Raw genomic sequence first — 23,092 nt, forward strand, 5'->3', positions numbered from 1 at the left:
GAAACTAAACCCCCCCAAAACAATAGAAGAATTCTGCCAGGGAGAAATCTCAAATTTTTTTTCCCCCCTCCCAAAGAATGTGAATTCAGCAGATGCCCTCTCACAGACAGGTACTGAGAGCGTTCACACCCTGCCACTCACTGTTTTCCTTGCCTATACTCTCTGATTCCAGTTGAGCAAGAACACACATCTGACACTTTTTCCTGGTCCATTCAAATTTCCAGAGTCTCTGTTCAGTTGAATGTGTCACTTCAGGCTCCTATTTTCATCCACTTGCCAGCTCCTTCCATCATCTCATCGTAACTTTAAGGCTTAGACCCTTACAGCTGAGAATAAAGTAAGTTTCTACTTAATTTGATCAATGTCAAAGAAATGAGTCATAATTAAGATATTAGAAACACTTCTTTGAGGAAGCATTTCTGTCCTCAAAGAACACAACAGTTTTGATAAATATTCTCAGTTTAGGGAAATAAGCATAGTTATCTTTTCTGTTCTCTGGGTAAAATCAATAGCCAGAAATTTTTCTGATCAGATTCACTATGCAATTCTGTTAACGTAAGGTGGGAATAAGCAGGCAAGCTGGGAGGACAGCAGGGCTGTTCTTTCCGCAGCAGTGCTAGTTTTCACCAGTTTGAAGCACTTGTTACAGCCACACACTCAGAAACACAGGATACGAGCCATTGCAAGAGACAGGCTACTAGCCTGGACTGACAATAGACCCGATTGAATAGCACAATTTGTTTGTCAGTTAAATCAAAGCTGGAGCTCTGACAAATTAAAAAAGAAAAAAAAGAAGAAACACACACAGGTAAAATCTTGGTTCTGCTTAAGTCAATAAAGGTTTTTCTATTCCTTGCAGCTAGGACTTCTCACAAGATTACCCATCTATGAGGAAATTATTGTGTCAAAAATGCACAAATAACATAGTTACTATTAAGGACAGAATGAGAACTGTCTTTAGTAGTTTGGTTTATATTTAATTTAACTATAACTACACACATCCTTGCTGAAACATTTACCACTTCTCTCCTACTAAAAGGCTGGATGTTCCCCCTCCCCCATATTCTGCAAAGTTCTTTAAATCACATCTCAGGATTACAGTAACAGCTGGCACCTGTAAGAGGACTGGAATTTAATCACTAAAAAAAGCCCATTTAAGCTTATACGAATCTTTAAACAAAGAGAGACTCAAAGAATGAAGTTTGTATTAGATGCTCCCAGTGCAAAACAGCACCAGCAATGCCAAAAAGGAATTTTAATGAAAAAATTAATACGACAACACTTATTGACAAAACATTTTATGAGACAACAGAAGAAATAGATAAGGCAAAAGAAAAACATAAAATACCTTGAAATCTTTGTTAAAATCTGTCACTCCAACTAGCAGTGTAAATAAATAAAAAGCTTAAAGTAAATTGGTTTTCAGTTACAGAATCTGTCAAAACACAGTTATCAGTCAGATAAACTTTACACCAGCTGAGGAAAACTATGATAATAAACCACCATTAGCCCCTATTCTCCAGGGCAGAAACCTTTTTTTAGTAAAAGACCCCTGCCTACAAAGATGAAAGACAAGCTAAGGCAGAAACAGTCTTCAAAGGCAGTCACAGTTGTAATTGCAGGCAAAAATTGCTGCTGTTGCTTACAGCATTACTCCAAGGTAATGCACAAGGCCATGTCTGCATGGCTGTCTAATGCAGAACCTGATCTTACTCATGTTGTTTTACCCAGATACAGCTCCCCAAAATTGTTATTTTATTATACAATACATATGCTTATGTAAATAGGAGTGCTCTTAACTCCTGGCTGTCAGGACAAGTCAGGAATCTTCCCCTGTCATTGCATGGGAGTATACAGTATACAATATAAATAATATATACCTAAATAATATGTCACAAACCAGCAGCAGAATGCCTTATCCAATGGAAATTTGTAAACTTTATAAGAGCATCAGATTACTTTCTAGTTATACAAGGATAATTTAGACTAAGTTTTCATTTACAATGAAATGTAAAGTAGCCGTAAAAGAATCTTAAAATTTACTGCCAAGGGAGCACCAAGGCCCCTTAGGTGAGGCAAGGGATGACAGAGGAGAGCACCGACATTTCTCAGGCTATTAAAGGATCCAAAGTAACCTCACCTGGAGTTGCAATTATGTATTTCAAAGCCTCATTTATGGGATCAGATCACAGTGCATCGTTCCAGATCACACTTTTCCTCCAGTCCCACACTTTGTAAGCATCCTTTTACAGTTATTCAGTTTGACCCACTCAGAGCAAAAATGTTTCAAATTTATATGGATTTCACCCCCCTAATATACTGTAAAGCCTAAAAATAACAGAACACTGACCCTGTTCTTTACAGTAATTAATCCGCTTTGAAGATGATAGAGAGAGAAAAGTTTGTGCATGTCTTCAGAGATGCGTTTAGTCAGAAGATCGTGATATTCAATTGAAAGTCATCTGTAGAGTCCCAACAGGCTCTGGATCTGGCTCTCATATCCCTCCAGAAAATGGCAACACTGCACTTTCAACTCCTACATTATTCAGCAGAACAATGCAGTTTACAGGGCATTACACCGGCATTTTAATTCGTACCCAAGAATTAACTTGTAAAAACAGCTCATTAAATATGCATGCATTGTTAATTTCTAATATGCTTCCTGTTAACAAAATCTGAACACACATGCAATGTTTAAACCTTAATCTCTTCAGATCCAAATTCTGGCTGGCTGGCTCTTTCATATACTATTTTTTCAAACTAGAATTGTATCTCAGTCTGCATTTTTCCCGAACTCAGATCTGAAGCTCCTCTGCCCTCAGGGCTGCAGAGAGCAGATCTTACAATTTTAGACCCAAAGTCAGATTTCCAAGTCGTCCAAAAAAAGCGTGTATTCTCTCCACAGTTGCTGTCTTCTGGCATTCAGCTGTGTATGGTCCAGCCGTTTGCCAGCATCCAAACACAGAATAAACAGAGCAAGCAATAGTTGTTTGGTTTACCTAAAGCAGAGGGCAAACTAGCCCTAAGTTATCTGAGAAAAAAATATTTTTTTTCCTGGAAATCATGCAGTAATATTGTTTTCCAAAGTTTTACTTTTCATCCTTATGAAATATATTAGATTTTTTCAACCATTATCCCAACATTATTATAATCCACAAAATACTTTCCCCTCCTTTCAGCATGCAAAGTAGAACATTATTTTAAATGGCTCACTCAAAGTTATCATATAAAGAGAATGCTTTTTCCTTTCTCAAAACCTTTGTGATGCTACTGTCCATTTCCTAATGCACAACGCACAGTCAGCTCAGAGCTGAATAAGGTAAGGTGCCTTTTCAAATTCCTTTTTGAAGCTGGCTGATCACAGAACTTGACTTCAATGTTGCCATCGCTGAATGCCTCCTTCCTGGCTTCGTCGGAGTCAATGGGTTCTCTTTGAGAGACACTTGCCTTTTGCTGCCTCATAGTAATCCCCAAATTCCCAAGGTGCCTGGTTGGTGATGTATTTTCTTTGACAATGCAGAAGCAGATGGCAGACAAAAAATTTTTCTTGAAGTTTTCATTCATGAAAGCATACACAATAGGGTTGCAAATAGAATTGAAGAATCCTATAATCTGGACGATTGCATAGATCATTTTGACTGTCACATCATCATATTCCTTTTCAAAATTACCTGGAAATGAAAAAGGAAATATGCTGTAAGCACTGAATGTCATAAATGCCTCCTAACTTAGCCTTTTTATATCCAGTCTGGCATTAGAAGCTTTTGCTTAAAATCAACAAAAGACCTTGCTGGAAGTTCTTAATATTCGCAACCAGGTTTCACCAGAAAGGAAAGACCAAAATCTACCACATAGCCCTGCTTTGCGTATATGTAAATAAGGACAGAGTCATTTGAAAGAGGCAATTTATGAGCCAAAAAAACTGCCCAATGGCCAGGCGACAGAAAGCTTGCAGTCTGTTAAGTACAGGCCTTGTGTATTCAAGTTGTTCTTCTGGCTCTGAGTTTCATGTCTGTATCAAATATCTAAGTACTTTAACAGCAATCCCTGTCTTCTCACTAACCGTACACAGCTTCTTCCTCTGCGGTGACACAGATCAGCTCCTGGAGGTAAAAATGCATCTTCTTGGTCATATCTCTCACTCTTTAATCACTGAGATCACAGAGGACTCTGGATTCCTTGAATTCAAAACACTCAGCGACCAAACTTTGGATAAGCACTACAAAGGTTTACACAGCAAGTAAAATAAAAGCCTTGTAGGACCTGAAATAATTCCTGAAATTAGCAGTGAAAAGAAAGCAAACAGCTCATGGAGTGTTATGGGCAACCCAAAAAATTTCATAGTTACAGCTTCTGCTCTTCTGATTCTGTCTAGGCATAAACATCGCTCGGTTCAGCTGACTGGCTGCAGGACTACTGATTTATCTGTTACAATCTTATTTGTGATAGAATACAAAGAAACGGCTGCTGCTTTGGCAAGTAGAGTACAACTACTAAAAACTTCCTCTTTTTCCTACATATAGCCTGCTGCATAGTCCCACGTGCTATCCCAGTAGCCATGTAGGAGATGGGAGATGAACAGTACAAGACCCCAGAGAACAGGGCAAATGCCAAAAAGCAAAGATAACATGCATTGAGGGCATTTCCAAGATAGCATCCAGTCCAGAACACTGAAAAAAGTTCAACTGTACTCATTGCGTATTATCACAATGTCCAGTATTTATATTACCATCTACCTCACTAAAACTAGGGCAAGTGAAGGGATAATTATTTCATAGCAGTTCCACTCAAAGCAGTATGAAAACTTAAGTGAATGCAAATAGAAGCCTTCACACATTAAATTACAATTAAATTTGAATTAAAAAGTTACTTGTTCCAAGAGGTTTTATACTTGGAAATAGCTTTTGCCTTCCAGCCTGGTACTTTTGACCTTTCACAAAATGAGGGTAGCATGACAGACAGACAGAAAAAGAATCCACAAAGATGTGCTCACCATCCTAATACTAAAGTCTTGCTTTTTCTTGAGTCTTGTAAGGCCTAGCAAACCTCCTTTTCAGGACTGATTACATGCTGTACAAATTGAGAAGCAACAGCAATCTCCTTCTTGAAGAGCTTACATTCTAAAAGAGCTGGTGGAGAGTTTGAGTTCCCTCCCACCCACCTTGCAACAAAGTTCAGGAGGGTTTACAGTAATACACACAAAGATAATCTTTTCTTCTTTTTTTTTTTTTTTTAATTTATTCGCACAGCAGGGAAGAAGAGATCTGTCTGTCACACAACTTTATCTCAGATACAAGGCATCTGCCAAATGCTATGTATGATAAGAGGTTTTTTGAAATGTACTCGTTTTCCATGAGCACTGCAGATCTGTCTATCACACTTAGACTTCAGAGTAATTCACCTGTTGTTGGCTCTACTACAAGACAGTGATCCAGGATTTATAAGCACAACTCTAACCTTTACTAGGAGAAGGTACTCTACAGCTGAATGCTGCAGCAGCACTAGCTTTTCACAACCTGTAGATCCATTATAAAAAAAAAAAAACCAAAAAACAAGAAGGGCTTTATTATATGACATGGCAGATACTCACTGTATTCTATCATCATGTGAATCACATGGAAAGGGGCCCAACAGACTGCAAAGAGAAACACCACTGTCACCATCATAACAATTGCCCGCTTCTTCTTCCTGAAATTGCATCAAGACATTCCATACTGAATCACTAAGAATTGACCAGTAGTTACATGCGTCTCCAAGTTAGATCTGTAAATGCGTTCTGATGGTTGCAGATACAAATCAAACCCTGGAAGAACGCTCAGAAGTACACAATTCCCTTTGAAACAAAAACGGCAGCATCATATAAATGTAGTACATCAATTAACACCTTTTATTTCTCTCTTTTTGGAAAGCAATGCATTTTGTCATTGCTTGCTGCAGCTGCATTAGTGTATCTTGCAAGGCATTTTCACTCTATTCAAGCAGATGCAATTCCAATAGTAAGAGATGGGGGAAGGGGGGAAAACCACATGAAATTCCATTAGTAGTTCAAAAAACAAGAGTCTCTTCCTAGATCTGGGAGCACTGATCACACCCGCAGCACCTAATTACACAGAGAATTTGACAGAGTAAGTGAAACTACACCTGCTGGTAGTAAACCTACAACCTTTGCTGGTAGGTGAAGTGCTAAAGTAAGAGTAGAAAACACACTCCCTGCCTCCACTGCAGTATCTCACAAACTCAAGGTATACATGAATTTATCATCATCCCCAAATTGACACATAATTCATATAACTACATTTATAGATCCCAAGATGGATATCTCATTTGAGCTAAAGCAGCAGCACTTCACTGGTAGCATTTACAGGATCTTCTCCCCACTGTGTGAAAATAAACTGAGGAGTAGCCTGAAGATTACACGTCACCTTCACTCCTGTGAGATTCCACCCCCTTTCAGTTTTGAATTACAAAGGTCAGCTTCCTTAGACACTTTGTTAGACAAATATCTAAGGAATCATTTATCTTTAAGCTGCTTGTCTGTATTCTTGTTGCAGTTGATACTTAAGGTGATACTCTCCTCAAAGAGAGAACTGCTAAAGGTCTCTAGCACATCAGGCAACAGATCAATTTGCCAAATGAAAAGAAAAAACATGAGGCAATATTAAGAGTAGACTATATTTAGTGCTAAATAGTAAAGCTGCTAATTATTGATTTTCATAACTTCAGATAGAGCGTTACCATCTGGATAGTCTCACACAAACACATCACAGAACACTCAAAACTCTTTGGAAGCTATATCAAGTTAAACTGTACCAAAGTAGTTTTTAGATGAGTTCTGATTTTTTCCCATATGCCAATTTAACTTATAATAGGCTCATAAAGCAGTGCTCTCAGTCTCAGAACTATGTAACAAACTCTCCATAGAACATACAGAAATAATATAGCAGCATTTTCCCCAAGTCATCTTCTAACTCATGGCCTACAGCTTTTAAAAACAAGCATTTCACAATGTATAATATGAGATTTATTGAAAGGGCTTGACTTTGAAGATGCGGCTACACTATACTCCGAAGAAAATACGTTTAAGTTGCCTTAAGTTGGGTATCTAAGTGTTAAATAACTAGCTAGTTTTAAAATCCTGGTCTATGCTTGCAAACGTCCCAATGGATAAGGAAAGGCAGATATTTTTTTTTTTTGGCACTGATTTGCAAGAACTGTCAGGGCAAAAAGGCTTTCTAGAAGTCCAAGTTCCAACTGTATTTTACTTTACAAACCTTGATATTTTAGACATTTGACTCCCGTGAATGGTCTGAAGAACTGAAGCATCTCCCACTCGTTTCTTAATCCAGAGTTCATAGCCAATTTTAGTGTACAACAAAAGCATCAACATCAGTGGAAGAAGGAAGAGTATAACAAGAATAAAGGTCGTATACATCTTCTGATAAATCGGACTGGCCCATTCTTCCAAGCAACAAACATACACTTTTTCATACAGAAAGTCATATTTAACCTGTAACAAGTATAAAGGAGATCAGTCACTACAGTGTTTACCCCAAGTGTAAAAACGAAGCTCATTCAAATACACCTTGGTCTTAATACAAGAATCAGCTGAGAGACTTCTCTAAGTGACAAAATTCTTCCAAGCAATTTTCCACATGAAGTGTTGTGTTGACCCAAGTTGACAAAGAGAGGTCAGGAGATGCTGTGATTTGCACTTCTCCTCAAAACCTTCTTTTTTTTAAACACGGATTTTCAAAGGAGACCTTGGCTATGCATTTTGCAAGTAAAGACAGGTGTATAGAAACCTCACATACTAGTCACTTAAAAAAAAAAAAAGATTTAACATTCTACCTCACAAGCAGCAGATTCTGACAAGGCTTCCCCCTCCCCCCCTCCAAAAGTGTACTGTAAGTCCTTAAACTATAATGAGCAGCTAATTACATTTTAAACTAGACACAGTTCTTCCAGATCTCAGGGAACACTATGTCATCCTGAAATAGTAATCTAAACCCTACACTGCTGTGTGCCAGTGCACCTACAAAGCAAAAGGAAGCCACAGTGGAAATCACAGATGTAATTACTGCTCTTTGACATAACTGGGAAGGACAGACATGACTAGTCCCTGCTGGTAGTCCTTCCAGTGAATGCAAGTCCTAATCCTTAGCCTTTCTCATGCTGGCACACAGAACAAAAGCTCCATTTATCTTATCCCACTCTCATTTCTTAGGAGTTTATTCAATTTCATTGCTAAAGGTACAAAAAGATCCAGCAAGTACCAAGTTTAATATGTAAATTCCTATTTCACCTAACATACCTCAAGCCGTTGTACATGCCACATAGGTGACCCAACAATAAGTGCCAGCAACCAGACTATGCCTGTAAGCAAATACAAAAATTTATGCTGCTTGTTGTACCAAATATTAAAAAATGTATGAACAGTTTAACAGTTTCATCTTTAAAAAGTCAGGCAAAGTAGACAATTTAAATATGAGGCATACATCAGTCAACATTCACAACAATAACAGCATGCTCTTTTTTTAGCAGTTTTCCTTCTCTCAAACTACCTTCATTTTTTGGTATTCAAGTGTAAAGGCAATTTAATCTGCATGAGCAGCATTATGTATGTTATCTTTGTGTTACAGTGGAAGGACCATTTACAGCTATGACATTGCTTTAGCGGTGCTTGCGCATTTTGAACCTTTCTTAAAAAAAAAAAAAAAGAAGGAAAGGCTGCCAAAGGTTCATCAGAGACTTGGTTAAGTAAATCTTTGTCTTCAGATTCTAAGTTTATTGTCAGGGGTTTGGCTAGTAACTACTGTACATATGGGCACTGTCCTTGAGCTATTTTGTAAATGTTACAGACTTACTAACTCTATCTGTGAATCACTGATCATATCAGTGCCTTTTGTTCTGTCACACCATCTGCACCGAAGATTATTTCTCTATATGCAAAATTAGTGGAGATGCCTAAAATCTTACCTAGCATCGTGAAAGCTCTTTTATTGGTGTACTGCCACTTCATTTTTAGTGGATGCACAATTCCCTGGTGTCTTTCCACAGCAATGCAGGTCATTGTAAGAATCTCAGTTACAATAGCAGTGGATTGAACAAACGGTACCATCTTGCAAGCGAAGGCACCTGCAATAGTTAGAAAGTAAGGTACACAACTGTTGCAGTTTTTCATGAAAATGTTATTAATACTAGACTTCATTACTAACGTGCTGTTGTGCAAAAAGAAGAGACTATTCTTAGATTTATTTTACCAGCTAAACTGCCAAGTCATCTATTTAAGCTATTCATCAAAAGTAGCTTTCAATGGTCATTCCTCCATCATACACATTTACATCTGCAAAACCAAGTCTTTTAAGGACATATTCACTTGCTCTGTGTAAGTCTGACACTTACTCCTGTTTCACTTTTGACCAAGTCTTCCATCATCCGTTTTCAGATATGCCAAGTTACAGGGATATTCATCATCTTTTTTTATCTTGGCAGATTACGCTCCAGTTATATGAAGGTTTTAGAGTTACCAGTTTAAAAGTTTACCTTTTCTGCTGTTGCAAATACATTCCTTCTGCTCATTTAAATACCATTCTATTTGTACACTTTGGTACTTTGTGCATCATTCTGCCAAGAAAGATAGAGAGAGGAGTCCTCTAACAAGCATAACATAAGAGGAAGAATTCAACCTCTTCATCATCTTCCCATTCTCCAAGTCTCCCTCTTCCCTAATTAACACATTATATTAATGACACTGGCCAAATTAAATGCAATTTCCTGCCTGTATTTCCACAGTTGTATAGGTTCCCATTGTATTTATGCATAGCTAGCACAGATTGCTGCTATAGCTTCCCAAAAGTACATGTTCAATTCTTAACATACTAGTCATTCTCCATTACTCACCCCCATGTCCCAACCACGTTAGAAACCGTGGCATAAATTATTCTCTCAAAAATCTTATGTTAACACCTTTCCCAACCTACTTCTCATTTACTCATTTTCTGACCCCAAGATAATTTTGTATGTCCGCATTCTCACAGTTCCCTCACATTCTTACAGTTCAGTATCAGCTATTTATTTCCACAATGGCTGGAGTTACCTCCCTTACTTGACCATTACTTATACCTTACTCGGATATAATCCATAAATGTAAATAGCCAAAGGAATATCTGATCCAATTGTAAGTCAAGCTTTAAGATGCTACAGACACTTAATAAATAAAAGTATAGAAAATAATATAGCAATAAAAGTATAGAAAATGGAAAGAAAATAAACAGGAAATGAACCCCTCCACGAAGGGAACAAAGAACAGGGAAAATTCTGTCTGCTAGGCCAAGCTAAAAGCCACTGTAGCTTACAAGAAGGAACTGGTTTGCTACCAGTCTTATCAATTCTAGCTGCCAAAAAAATCACTTCTTCTATAGCTCCAAAAAGGGAAGCATAGGGAAGAGGATGGAAGCCAAGTACCTTTCAAGTACATATTCAACACCAGCAACACCATGAATGTGCACACAGATCTGGCTTAAAACGGAATAAATATATACTGTGTAGCCCAATTTCAAGCTACTTGAATGAAATCTTAGCATGGTCAGTAGGAACTGCATGGAAGAAGATGCACTAGGCTGCATGTCTGTTTCTCACCTAGTATGTATTTTTCCAGTGTGTTGAAAGAGCAAGACAAGGCATCCTAACATCTTGTATCAACTGCATTTTATACAATAAAATTCCCCCCACTTCTTCCTTGGCTACAGTAAGCACAAAGTAAAACCCTTATGAAACACAGCCAATATCTTATTAACTCAGCATCTCATCAATTTCCCACTATACCCAGTACAGTATGTGCTACACATACAAGGACCAGACCCACTCAGCCAAATTTATAGTCCTTCAATCAGTGTGTTGAAACTTCTGCCATGAGGTAACAAACAGCAAGCTCAAATCATACCTTCTTTGTACATGGCAAATGGTGAATACAACCAAAGACACAGCTATGGCATACAGTCTCTGGCCACTTCTGAAAATCAGCTTGCTGCCATGAGTAAAGCAGAGCTAAAGTGATCTTCAACCAAATCCAAATCCTACGCCTTTGAATCAAAATGAGTTTCCAATATCGGTTTGAAGTTTTTTCTTCACTAAGTTAGAAGTGACTCCTGATACAAATAACATGAACAGAAAAGCAAAATTTGTCCATGAAAGAAACGTTGAAGTTCCTGTTTCACTAAAGAAATGTGTTCAAGTTTGAGCGCTGGAGCTGTAGCAAAAAAAAAAAAAATAAAAAAAAAATCAAGCTATCACCTTGTGCTGTTTCTTACAGTGTGAAAAAAGCCAAAGTTAAGTCTACTTGAACTATACTCCATTATAGGGGTTTTCCTGTAATGCACTATTCCTTGACTGAAGTCCCAGGGTATTCTTAGGAATATTCTTCTTAGGAACTATTCTATGATTCTATAAGCAAAGAAATATCACTTTATTACTCTAGTTAACTAACAAAATGATACAGCCACTTTCACTGAAGCTGTATGAGTCTGGTGGAATTTCCAGCTTCTGCCCAGCTATTCAAAGAGCAGACAGAATACCCAAGTTCATGAGGTAGTAATTCCCAAACTCCCAGATTTTCATTGCCTTTTATGGGTATCTTCTCATTTTCTTCCCAATAACTACACTGTCAAAGAGCACAGACTACCACCATGCCTTTAACTGAAACCCCAGGAGAAAAGGCTGCAGAAACTCCTTATTTCATCTCTTTGAAGACAAATGCACAAGAAGTGATCACCTAAACTATATAAATGTAACAGTTTAAAAGGCAGTAAAAGGAAGAATATACATAATACCTACAGATTGATCCAGCTAATCTGAACCAGGAGTGACATTAGCACTTCCAGAAATGTGAAACAAAAGGATGTTACTCATTAGACACAGTTGGCTGAAACAGGAACACCCGCTCTGAGGCACACAGGACAGTTTTTTTTCCTTGGTGGTCTTGGTGGCCAAAGCAAAATAGCCACATGCATTTTTATAAACAAGAAATAACATTAAATTTTCAAAAGGACAGCAGCTAAAAGCTACTAAAAAAGCCTCTATATATCAAGAATAAAAATAAAACAGCATTTCAACCTGCCTGAAGTGTCCCGTGCCACCAAGCCCAGGGTCTCTGGCTATCAACTTGTATTAACATTACCATACCACTTTACGGCTCTTTTCCTTGCCCTTAACTGTCACTCACTATACAAACCCTTCCAGCCTTTTGAAATCAGGAGACACTCTAATGTTTCAAATGCAAAACTTCACCAAGGTTAAGTGACTGCTTAGCAACAAAATCAGCTCTCGTTTCCATGAGTGTTTGAAACAGGTAAATTCATGGGGGAAAAAAAAGAAAGAAATACAGTGTTTAGAATGTTATAGGCAAATGCAAAGTCATCAGCTTCAATGAAAAGCTGACTTCAACAGATTTGACATCCAGCTCCACCATCCTTAATGTGTTTGAATGGGATTCAATCCTGAGATACCAGGGTCACTGTACTTGACAGAAGGGGGAATGTTTTCCACATAAAGCCTGTTCTTCATTTCCAAAATTTCCATTATTTTATTTATAAATATATACCAGCCATTCCAAACTGCTTAGATAATTACTAAAGACTTTCTCCAAGTCTTTTAATACTCTAAATTATATAGCCTATGTTTTCAATCTACTGACACTATCAGCTTTGGTACACATGGAAAATGAGAATCACTTATTGTTAAATATGATAACTATTTCAGAATGGTGGTAGTTGGGTTGGGGCAGTGTACAGAAAAAGGAAGAAGACAACCTGAAACTATTATTTCACAATACTAAAAAGTTCATAGTGATCACACTGGTTATTCTAGAGATATTCTGAAACAGAACATCTATATGGAGACTAACTCTTCAGCAGATCTTCTGGAAACGCTGTCTCCAGGACCACAAGCCCTAAATCACATTCTTTTCTAACAGAAAGCTTGCTGTTGCAGAGTTGGAATTAGATTACTGAAAGGACTTCAGAAGCCCTTATGGAAGTCCAACCATCATTTTATTCTTTGGGATTTATCTGCCTAATGTCCAAAGTGTTGATTCTATTGCCCCATTCTTTCAGATAGTTCCAGGCTACAGGTTCCCAGCATGGCCTCACGGCAGCATCTCAGCCAGTCTTGATAAGCACAGAAGAGAATTAAAGAACCATGGAATAATGCTGATTGGAAACAAACTCAGGAGGTCTCTAATCTGACCTTGTGGCTCACAGCAGGATCAGCAATCAAGCCAGACGCAGCCCAGATGATTCCAATCTTGAAAATCCCCAAGGCTGACGCCAGCACAGCCTTCCCTGAGTCACCCTCATCCTCTGCTTGATGGCCCTCACACGGAGAAAATTTCCCTTTTATCCTTTCTGACCTTCTTGTTTCAGTTGATGCCTTTTACCTCTCATCCTCCTGCCACACGCTGCTGTGAAGAGCCTGGGTCCATCTTCTCAATAACCTCCTTGTATGCACCACAAAATGCTGCGAAGTTGCCCCAAAATTGTCCCTTCTCCAGGCTGAACAAACTCCATTCCCTCAGCTTTTCCACCCACGTAGGGCAGCTACTCCTACCCTTGACGTCTGTGTGGCCCTCTGTTGAATTCACACCAGTTTATCAGTATCTTTCTTGTACTGTGTGTCCAAAACGAGACACAGTATTCTGGACACTAAACACAACCTTGCTCTTGAGACTTGATTTAACAGGCAAGGTAGGTTTTACTAGGTCTAAACATTCCCAAAACACAGATGATGCATCTCTTCTTCCTTTTCTTAAATTGACTGAATGCCGTAATCACTGAACAAAGGAAACGTGTAAAAGCAGGCCTCAAATCCTGGCTCTTCAGCTCCTGAGGAGAAAGCTAGTTTCCACGTGTTTCTGTTCAGACTTATCACACAATAACAGAAGATTTTAAAGGAATATACTTGTTTATACTTTCTTCTAATCAAGCTGATAAAAATATAGCTGTTTAGAACACAGTTTGGAGAGAATACAGTTTAACAGCTAGTATTATTCAAGCCTTCTTTCCACTCACTAACACAGCAGCTAGATATTTTACTTATTTGTATCAGGTACTATGTCCTTGTTATGACACACTCAACTATAACAAAACAACATTGGATTAAGAATACAATGAAGTTCTGTATCGCCCAACCAATCTGAAAATAAGAATAGATTTGCTTTTTATCTTTATGATAAAGGCATTTAATGGCTTTATTTTGTTATTTACTTCTTTTTGAACAACAGATTCTTCAAAACAAATTCAGATCCTATCTGAAAAGGACAGTCAGTGAAAGAGTAACAACAAAAGTGAAGAACAAAAGCCCACTTCAGTAAGTTTCTGTCAAGATTAAGTCTCACTCCTTATAGTGTTTTTTGAGTCATTAAGATAATCAGCATTTGGATAAAGGAAGCATTTGCAGAAGAAATAAGTCACTTCATTTTAATAGAGGAAGAAATGGAATGTGGAGAGTTTACTGGCTCTATATACACTGAAATAATGCTGAAAAAGCAAGGAGAGTTTAAGACAAATTTTTAGAAACAATGTTTAAAAGTTTGAGACAGACCAATCATCAACATAAACCTACAGATGCTGTCAAGAAAACACCACTCCAAACTGTAACAAACAGCAGAGGCAAGTAGCCTCTGATACAGAAGAAAGCAGTTAGAGATATTTGTCTTTCAAAGGTGAGAAACATAATTAAGAAGCAGGGAAGTATACACTCTTCTTCAAATCTATGCAGATAAATGATGTAAGAAAGGATTAGATCTACTTGCTTCAAACAAACTTGACACATCTATTAGAACAGGACATTCACTGCTGAAAATTACGGTGTCCTCCTGCACTTCGGTTACACTGCAACTTCTATCCAACAACTTCACGACAGTCCGTAAATGACAACCATATAATAAATCACATTCCCTAAGGGAAAAAACTTCATACATACATACAAAAATATCCTCTTACTTATCAAAAAGTAGTCTCCTATCTTGTAAAAGAACTATATTTAATCAGACACCTCACATTTTAATCATTAACTGGCAGAATGCAACCCCTTTCTAGAAAAATAGCCATGAAGTGCAGATTCCAAACATTAACATTTATATAAACCAATATTTCTTAGCCGCTGATTTAAATCAATAACTACTAAAGACACCTTCAGTGTAAAGTGAAAGACTTTAAGAGACGCTCGACCACTCACTGTTTTCCAAGTTGACCATCCTGTTATTACTAATTCTTTATCTTAAACTCATTACACTTGCAGAAGGCTGCAAATATAAACAGTATTCCCTTAAACAATTCTTCATGCCTTCATTATCAGATGTTGTGCCTGTAACAAGGATTTAGCCTTTTCATCACCCATTTTAAAAGATCAGTTTTTCTTTTGTTTGGATAGCAGAGGCAAAACCCTAAAACCATTCTCTGGTAAAAATCAAATTGTTCCTTCCTCTGTTAAATGTTATTGATCAAGCCCTTGCACTAAAATCTATATCACAGCTTGTAAACAGTTCTCTCCAGCTCACTTGATGCAAGTAAGGCCTTATACTTCTAACTTCAGGGTAGAAAAGTCAGTCATCATCACACAGATGATATCCTTAAGGGTCTTTCATGCTTGGTCAATGCCTTGTTTTACATTGATTCCTGGATATACAGGCATTTTGCAGCCTTGGTAGTCTACCACCTGCGATGCACAAGCCTCTCAGGTGTTACCTGTAGAGGATAAAAAACATTACACATACATCCACCCAGAAAAAGGCATGAGTGTAGCACTTGATGGTAGACCTGTGGTAGTTTAAGTCTGTTTGTGGTCATCTACAGTAGCTGAGATAAAATGGTATGGTATGAGCCCATGCAATTAAGACCATGCACCCCAAATAGCCTGTACTTTATTTACCGATGCAGGATGGAGTCCACATCATTCCCGCTATCCTGCAATTTGAAAGCATGGACCACACACCTCAGGCTAGCTGACCAAAGTATTCCACACTGTCCACCCTCCTTCCCCCTTCCCTCCAAGGTTCACAGGCAGCTTCTCTGCCTGTAGGTTTACAAAGCCACTGAAATGGACACCACAGGCAAACTTGGATCAACAGCTTATTTCAAAATACAGCAATCAGTGAGAAAAATCAAACGTGCAAAGATGCAGGATTGCTGCACAGCGAAGCGCTGCTACTAGAACACATAACTACTGCAGTAAACTACTGTCTGCAATTGTGGTACAAACAGGGAGTACAGGTGGGTTATTTTGCCAGGGATACAGGCTAAAGATCCAAAACTCTTCTTAAGACAGAGACTCTGTTTGCAGGGAGCAAAACAGGACATGGCAAACACATTCCTGATTCCCTCAATGCAAGGCAGAGAATGCCAGGTATTTCTACCAAGAAAAAGGACCTAACAACCACCTCACGTGAAACACTAATGAATCTATCTGCATCCTAAAACTTGCTTTCTTTCTTTGCCCAATTAATGCAACAGCGAATATTCCACATTACTGATCGCGTTTAATATTTACACTAATTAATGATATGCATAATTTGCAGTAAGAAATTCCCTACACTGAATATGTGAGTAGAGTAAGTTTCCTTTTGTCAGTGTTGTTTTGTTCCTTCTCAGCAAAATAACCTGCCAACATATTATATATATTAAAAAAAATAAGCCTATTATTTCCTTTACTGAGGCATTAACTGTACAACCCTTTCTAAAACCATCTTCATACAGAATTTTACTCCTGCTTCTACTCATAAGCAAATACCCCAAAATACACAATAGCAGGGCATGGAGAACGAAGGATAAGGCAAGAGTTCACCAGTACAGATAGAACTATGAAATCACCCTGCTCTTCACAGAATCACAGAATGGTAGGGGTTGGAAAGGACCTCTGTGGGTCATCTAGTCCAACCCTCCTGCCAAAGCAGGGTCACCTACAGCAGGCTGTAGAGGACCCTGTCCAGGCGGGTCTTGAATATCTCCAGAGAAGGAGACTCCACAACCTCCCTGGGCAGCCTGTTCCAGGGCTCCGTCACCCTCAGAGGGAAGAAGTTCTTCCTCATGTTCAGATGGAACTTCCTATGCTTCTGTTTGTGCCCGTTGCCCCTTGTCCTGTCGCTGGGCACTACTGAAAAGAGCTTGGCCCCATCCTCCTGACACCCACCCTTGAGATATTTATAAGCACTTATAAGGTCCCCTCGCAGCCTTCTCTTCTTCAGGCTGAACAAGCCCAGCTCCCTCAGTCTCTCCTCATAGGAGAGATGCTCCAGTCCCCTCACCATCCTCGTAGCCCTCTGCTGGACTCTCTCCAGTAGCTCTTCATCTTTCTTGAACTGGGGAGCCCAGAACTGGACACAGTACTCCAGATGAGGCCTCACTAGGGCAGTGTAGAGGGGAAGGAGAACCTCCCTCGACCTGCTGGCCACACTCTTCTCGATGCACCCCAGGATCCCATTGGCTTTCTTGGCAGCCAGGACACACTGCTGGCTCATGGTTAACCTGTCGTCCACCAGGACACCCAGGTCCCTCTCCACAGAGCTGCTCTGCAGCAGGTCCGCCCCAAGCCTATACTGGTGCATGGGGTTGTTCCTCCCCAGGTGTAGGACCCTGCACTTGCCCTTGTTGAACCTCATCAGGTTCCTCTCTGCCCAACTTTCCAGCCTGTCCAGGTCTCACTGGATGGCAGCACAGCCTTCTGGTGTATCTACCACACCTCCCAGTTTGGTGTCATCAGCAAACTTGCTGAGGGTACATTCTAACTCTTCATCCAGGTCATTGATGAAGAAGTTAAACAAGGCTGGGCCCAGTACTGACCCCTGGGGGACACCACTAGTTACCAGCCTCCAACTAGACTCAGCGCCGCTGAAACAGAAGCAGATCAATCCCGAGTCATAACCTCTGATACTGTGGGAGGCAAATGAAGAATGCTCATGTCACTGACCTGATTTACAGCAAGTCTAGACAAGTTCAATTGGAAAGTTAGAAAAAAGCTTAAAAACAGGAGATTCATATAACCACATCTCTCATGTCCAGCTTTACTGTCTAGTATTAACCCTAACAGCATATCAGCAGTTTGAGAGTATTTGGAAACTCTTCAGTATCAAAGAACATTGCAGAAGTGAGTCAGAGTGAAGAAGTTTCTAACGTCTCACCAAAGAACTTAGAGGTATCCACAAATATCAGACACAAAAGGCCATAATTTCCACTGCTAAGATTTAGTTTTAATCCCTCAGTAAGGAATGTTTATGCATTATCATGCAGAAAAGTTGTAAGCAATGTAAGACACTGCTTGACACAAGACGTTTTGTAAAGAACAGAAAGCACGCTAAATATTATTCAACTGGGTAGAAGATGCCACTTCTTTTTCAACCAAGCCTTTACAGAAGGGGCAACTGCCACGTCAAGAAGCACCAGACATGACAGCAATGCACAGAAGGACCACCCCTCTCCTGAGTGGCAGCTGGAGGCCAGACATGATACATGAGGGCATTTCAAATGCTGCTGTGTGTTCAGAAGTGCCTGAGATGACTCACTACTCTAAATGACAGGAAAAGCCACCTTCTGACACCTGTCTTGAAAATACATATTCTAACTGTAAGATGTGAAATTCATCAGAGATGTAGCATAGTGCTAGGTCTACTGTAACCTCATGTTTTGTCCCTAGCTTTTGCCAGGACTACTATATCACACAGCATTTTAAGTAATTCTCCAGTCGCTCCAGGCAGTTCTGTAAAGATAACACTGCTATTCAGCTTACTAAGTGGTGTAATATTTGGCCCACAGACAAATTTGTCTCTAACAGCGCTGCCATCAGTATGACAACGAGACCACGACCACTAATGCTACTAATCTCCTATGATCATAGGAGAGCAAATCCTCAACTGCTTCAGTTTGCAGGAAGACTACCTTTGCTGTATGTATTAATTTACCCCTTACTCAAGTTCCCCGTTTTATCTTCCTCTTACCAATAAATATGATCCCAGTGATCATTTATGCCAAACCCACAATATTCATTTTCTTCCACAGTATCTTCCACGTTACAGAGAGATTAGCTTGCAGGATTTTTGTTAAAAGTTCCCTTAGAAATTACAGCCATTTTAGCTGCAAAGTATAAATTCAAAAATTAAATCATATACTGTCACTATTACAGTCTTACACAGCTATACAGATTCTTAAGAGATCAAAGAATCAAAAGTGAGACCAATTCACCCATTTTTCGTCAATATGGCACTGCTCCCAGTTGCTGCCTATGTAGAGCTAGCAGGTCTGTGTTAATGCTCCATAATCACAAGGCAAAGTGAGCTGCACCTTCAGTTTCTTGAAACTGCAGTTGCTAAACTGTAAATGAAGTTAAGATGTATTAATGAATATACTGTAGAAAAAGTCATGCCAGTGCTTTAGATTTTCCCATCTCTCTGCCAGAAGTTCAGATAAATGTAATGCAGAGAACCTGAGAAATCTTCTGTTTCTAAGGAATTCTGACAAACAATATCTATTAGAGGAGCCACTTTACCATTCACAATTTGAATTACTTTACATCACCAGCTATCAACACTCTTCATGGAGTCCTACTGTAAACTACACACACCTGGAACCCTTTGGGGTGAAAGTGTTTCACCCTTCACTTTAGAAGGACCAAAATGGTAGTTAGTCCTTTCTGATGGTATCCAATAATGTCTTCAAAAGGTAACAGTTACTCTGAAACTGCAGCTGTTCTTCTGTTTGTATATTCTGCCTCTACAGTCTAAAGTGTTTGCAGTTTTCCCCTCACCTCTGCCATTCTGCTGTGGGTTTCTGCAGGGCAAAAGCAGAGAAAGAAACACACACAAGCATGGAAATAAAGAACCAGTTCCATATCAAAGAGAAGTACAAAACATAGAAGTCTCAGTTCACATCACCTACTACAGATGTTTGTCTTAGTGATGCACGTGCAACTAAATCAAGATATGAAGAGACTAAATGCTCAGAAAATCAAAGATATTTCTAGCATCAAGTGCCTCAGGATGCACCACTTTTTCCAGCAGGGATATACTACATAGTCAAATCACCTTTTTCTTAAGAGCTGTAGCTTGCACTACTCAGAGATGTTGCATTAATGTGGATGAAAAGAAGCTTTTTCAGACTACAAAATGAAAAGCAAAAGGAAAATTAAATCAGTAAAGCTAGCAAGGCAAAGACTCCTCCCAGACTGGCACGCTCTGATTGGCAGTATAAGTGTAATCACCATTCACGCTTCACAGCATAAGCCTCAGGAATCAGATACCCTTGGGATACCATCAGTTCACATCTCATTTGTTTTCCTGAATTTTACTTCACACACACGCCAACAGTGAAGGGTAACACCCATCAATTATGCTACTTATTATATCCTCCCAATACCATGGTAAAGCTAATTACCCTACCAGGACCATCAGGGCTGCTATCAAAGTCAATGGGACCTGTGGATCCACTAGTACTAAAGATGCTTCAGCACAGTAAAGAGGCTAGACAAAAGACAGTAAAACCCACAGAACAGTATACTTTAACGCGTCCATCTACCGAATATCTAAAGATACTTCTTGCAACTATGCTATACCTTTTACACTCAGTACTTCCAGATTTTTGTCAAGCATCCTCAGTAAGGGAAGGTAAACGGAAACATACATACTTTTCCCATACTGTTCCACATGCCTGTGCCATATCTGCCGTAATTCACCTGAGGTGGAGGCTTCATCCAACCCAACATTTAGGTGATTCTAGTCAGATGCAAGGTCAAGCTGACAAACCAGAGTCTTCCTTATGAGTGAGGAGAATCACACCTCTTACCTTTAAGGAAAGCTACTCAATTCAGTCCTCTTTCCTTTATGCGAGATGTCTTGATGCCACCAGTAACTTTGCTGTATTCCTCTTTGAGGAAGCGAAACTGAAACTGCAGCAGTCAAAAGGAAGGCACAGCAGTATAGCTACCAATTTACGCCATTGTTTTTATTTACACATCCTTACTAGTTTTAGGGTTCAACATCTGTACTGTCCTAAAGCAGTGGTTACCTCCCCCAAAGACAGCTTGTAAGAAAATAAGTTGTCCTTACTATCAGTAGCCCTTGGAGTTGTGTATTCATCACTTTTCCCAGAAAGTTCCTGTTTTCCAGACAAAAATAAAGCAAATTTCTCACTGTGTTAGGTATCCATGTGCTTTTCAAATCTCCTCTGACTTGTCAATTCCCATCCTGCATTCTAGCCTGCAGGATGTACTGGAATTCAGTCTCCATGTTCTGAAAGTAACCTTCACTGTCTCCCGGTGATAGAAGCACAGGAAGCCCTGGAAACTGAAACTTAACTGCGTCACTTTGTGAATATCTTTTCTGTTCATATTGAAATATTCTGAAAAATATTTGAAATTTGTGGTTGCACAACATGTTGTCTGCTACTTGCTGCAAAACCATCCCTTTTATTTTTCCACTTATAGTTGTCAAACACTGTTTTAAGACCAAGAAAAGGAAGATAAATACCATATGCAGTGTTTCTTCACCTTTGCCTTTTTTGTACTTTACTACCTTGGAACTGGGATGTATAAAAAACAAACAAAAAAAGATAAATATCTCTAGGCATCAGGGAGGCCTTGCCCAAAGGTCCTTCACATCAACAGGAACACAACATCATTCCCAAGATACAACCATGTATCTTGAAAACAAAGCATCCCTTCAACATAAATTCTCCATGTTCTCTCACTCCCCTGTTTCTCCAAGGACACATTTTTTTTCCTCACGTAAGGTTAAGGAGGTCTGACTCCCAGCCGGCTGCTATAGAGGAACTCCAGCTGACTGAAGACTGGTATTTCACTTGCCAGACAGATTTCATCACTTAGAGAGAAAACAAGAGAAAGTCCCTCAAGACTACCTCATCAGCACCACGCAACGTATGGTTCCTCACACACACACTGCGACTTTTAATGAAGACGAGCGTGAAAGCACACTCGGTTTAACACAACCTGAGGGAGTGGTGTAGTCACCATTGAACTCTGCGGAAAAGCAGCTGACGGCAGGCTGAGGTCACGGACGGACACGCGTGGAGACAGCCTCCCAGCCCTACGATAGAAGACTACGGACGCCTGGACGCGACCAGCGGCTCCGAGGAGGGCAGGCGCTTCAAGTTTCCACCGAAGGCTTCGAGCAGGGAGAGCTCCTCAGGGCTGCGCGGAAATTACGCTGCCCTCAGCGGGGACGGCAGATCCCTCACAGCGGGGCGGCCGCCCTCCTCCTCCTCCTGCTCCTCAGCCGAGGACCGGCCCCGACGGCCGAAGCTGCCCGGGCCTCACCGCGCGGACACCCCACGCCCCTCGGAGTCCCTCACAGGCGGCGGGAAGGGGAGGGGGGGGCAGACGGGGTCCCTCACAGGCGGGGCGGTCCCTCACAGGCGGCGGCGCTGGCCACAAGCACTGGCCCGCCGCTGCCCCTCATCGCCCGCCCCCATCCCACCTCCCTCCAGCGGCCAGGCGAGCTCGTAACGGCCCGGGACCCCGCGCCCCAGCCCCTGCAACCCACCGCCGAGCCAGTTGGAGAAGATGTTCTGCAGCATGGTGAAGGGGACGCAGAAGAAGGCGATGAGGAGGTCGCTGAGGGCCAGGGAGCAGATGAAGATGTTGGTGACGGTCCTCATGGCTTTGCTGCGGGTCACCACGTAGAGAACAAGACAGTTGCCGAAGAGCGCCAGGGCGAAGATGAGCACGCAGATGAGGACGAAAGCCACCTTGGTGCGCCCCGGGAGCTCCGGGATGTACACCAGCGGCCGCAGCCCGTAGAGGGCGATGAACTGCTCCCGCGTCACGTTGTTGTCCCGCAGGAGCCGGGCGAACTGCTCCGGGGTGATGTTCAGGGACTGCATGGCGCCGTCCCCCCAGCTCCCTCCTCAGCCCCCTCAGCGCCGCCGCCCGCGCCCCGCCATCGCGGGACCGCCGCCCCTCCGGCGCTCTGCCGGGGCGCGGGGCGAAGCAGCAACAGCAGCCGCCGCCGGACCGGACCCGGCGCGGGGAAGCGGGCGGAGAAGCGGCAGCAGGTGCGCGCAAAGGCGGGAGCGGGGCCGCCGCCACGACCGCCTCC

General features: G+C 40.7%; 1 protein-coding gene across 2 annotated transcripts; it reads right to left on the minus strand.

Moving 5' to 3' along the window:
- Nucleotides 1–991: 991 nt before the first annotated feature.
- Nucleotides 992–23,092, minus strand: QRFPR (pyroglutamylated RFamide peptide receptor). 2 transcript variants are annotated; one of them, XM_009936581.2, is made up of 6 exons: nucleotides 22,538–23,092; nucleotides 8,977–9,135; nucleotides 8,312–8,373; nucleotides 7,272–7,507; nucleotides 5,591–5,688; nucleotides 992–3,671 (listed from the first exon to the last, which is right to left on the minus strand). In XM_009936581.2, the coding sequence occupies exons 1-6, from the start codon at nucleotides 22,875–22,877 to the stop codon at nucleotides 3,268–3,270; spliced, it is 1,299 nt and encodes a 432-aa protein (XP_009934883.2). In that variant the 5' UTR covers nucleotides 22,878–23,092; the 3' UTR covers nucleotides 992–3,267. The 2 variants fall into 2 exon arrangements, with proteins under 2 accessions (XP_009934883.2, XP_009934891.1); XM_009936589.2 differs by having other exon boundaries at nucleotides 3,581–3,671; nucleotides 5,591–5,635.

Source organism: Opisthocomus hoazin, chromosome 5 (assembly GCF_030867145.1).
Source record: "Opisthocomus hoazin isolate bOpiHoa1 chromosome 5, bOpiHoa1.hap1, whole genome shotgun sequence".
NCBI classification, from domain to species: Eukaryota; Metazoa; Chordata; class Aves; order Opisthocomiformes; family Opisthocomidae; genus Opisthocomus; species Opisthocomus hoazin.

What these genes read in the sequence shown, in the direction of transcription:
- QRFPR (XM_009936581.2), bottom strand. Translation starts at nt 22,877, where the DNA reads ATGCAGTCCCTGAACATCACCCCGGAGCAGTTCGCCCGGCTCCTGCGG. An exon ending in GGCATGTACAACGGCTTGAG is followed by an intron (nt 7,508 to 8,311) that starts GTATGTTAGGTG and finishes TACTTGTTACAG; the next exon opens with GTTAAATATGACTTTCTGTA. An exon ending in TCACATGATGATAGAATACA is followed by an intron (nt 3,672 to 5,590) that starts GTGAGTATCTGC and finishes TTTCATTTCCAG; the next exon opens with GTAATTTTGAAAAGGAATAT.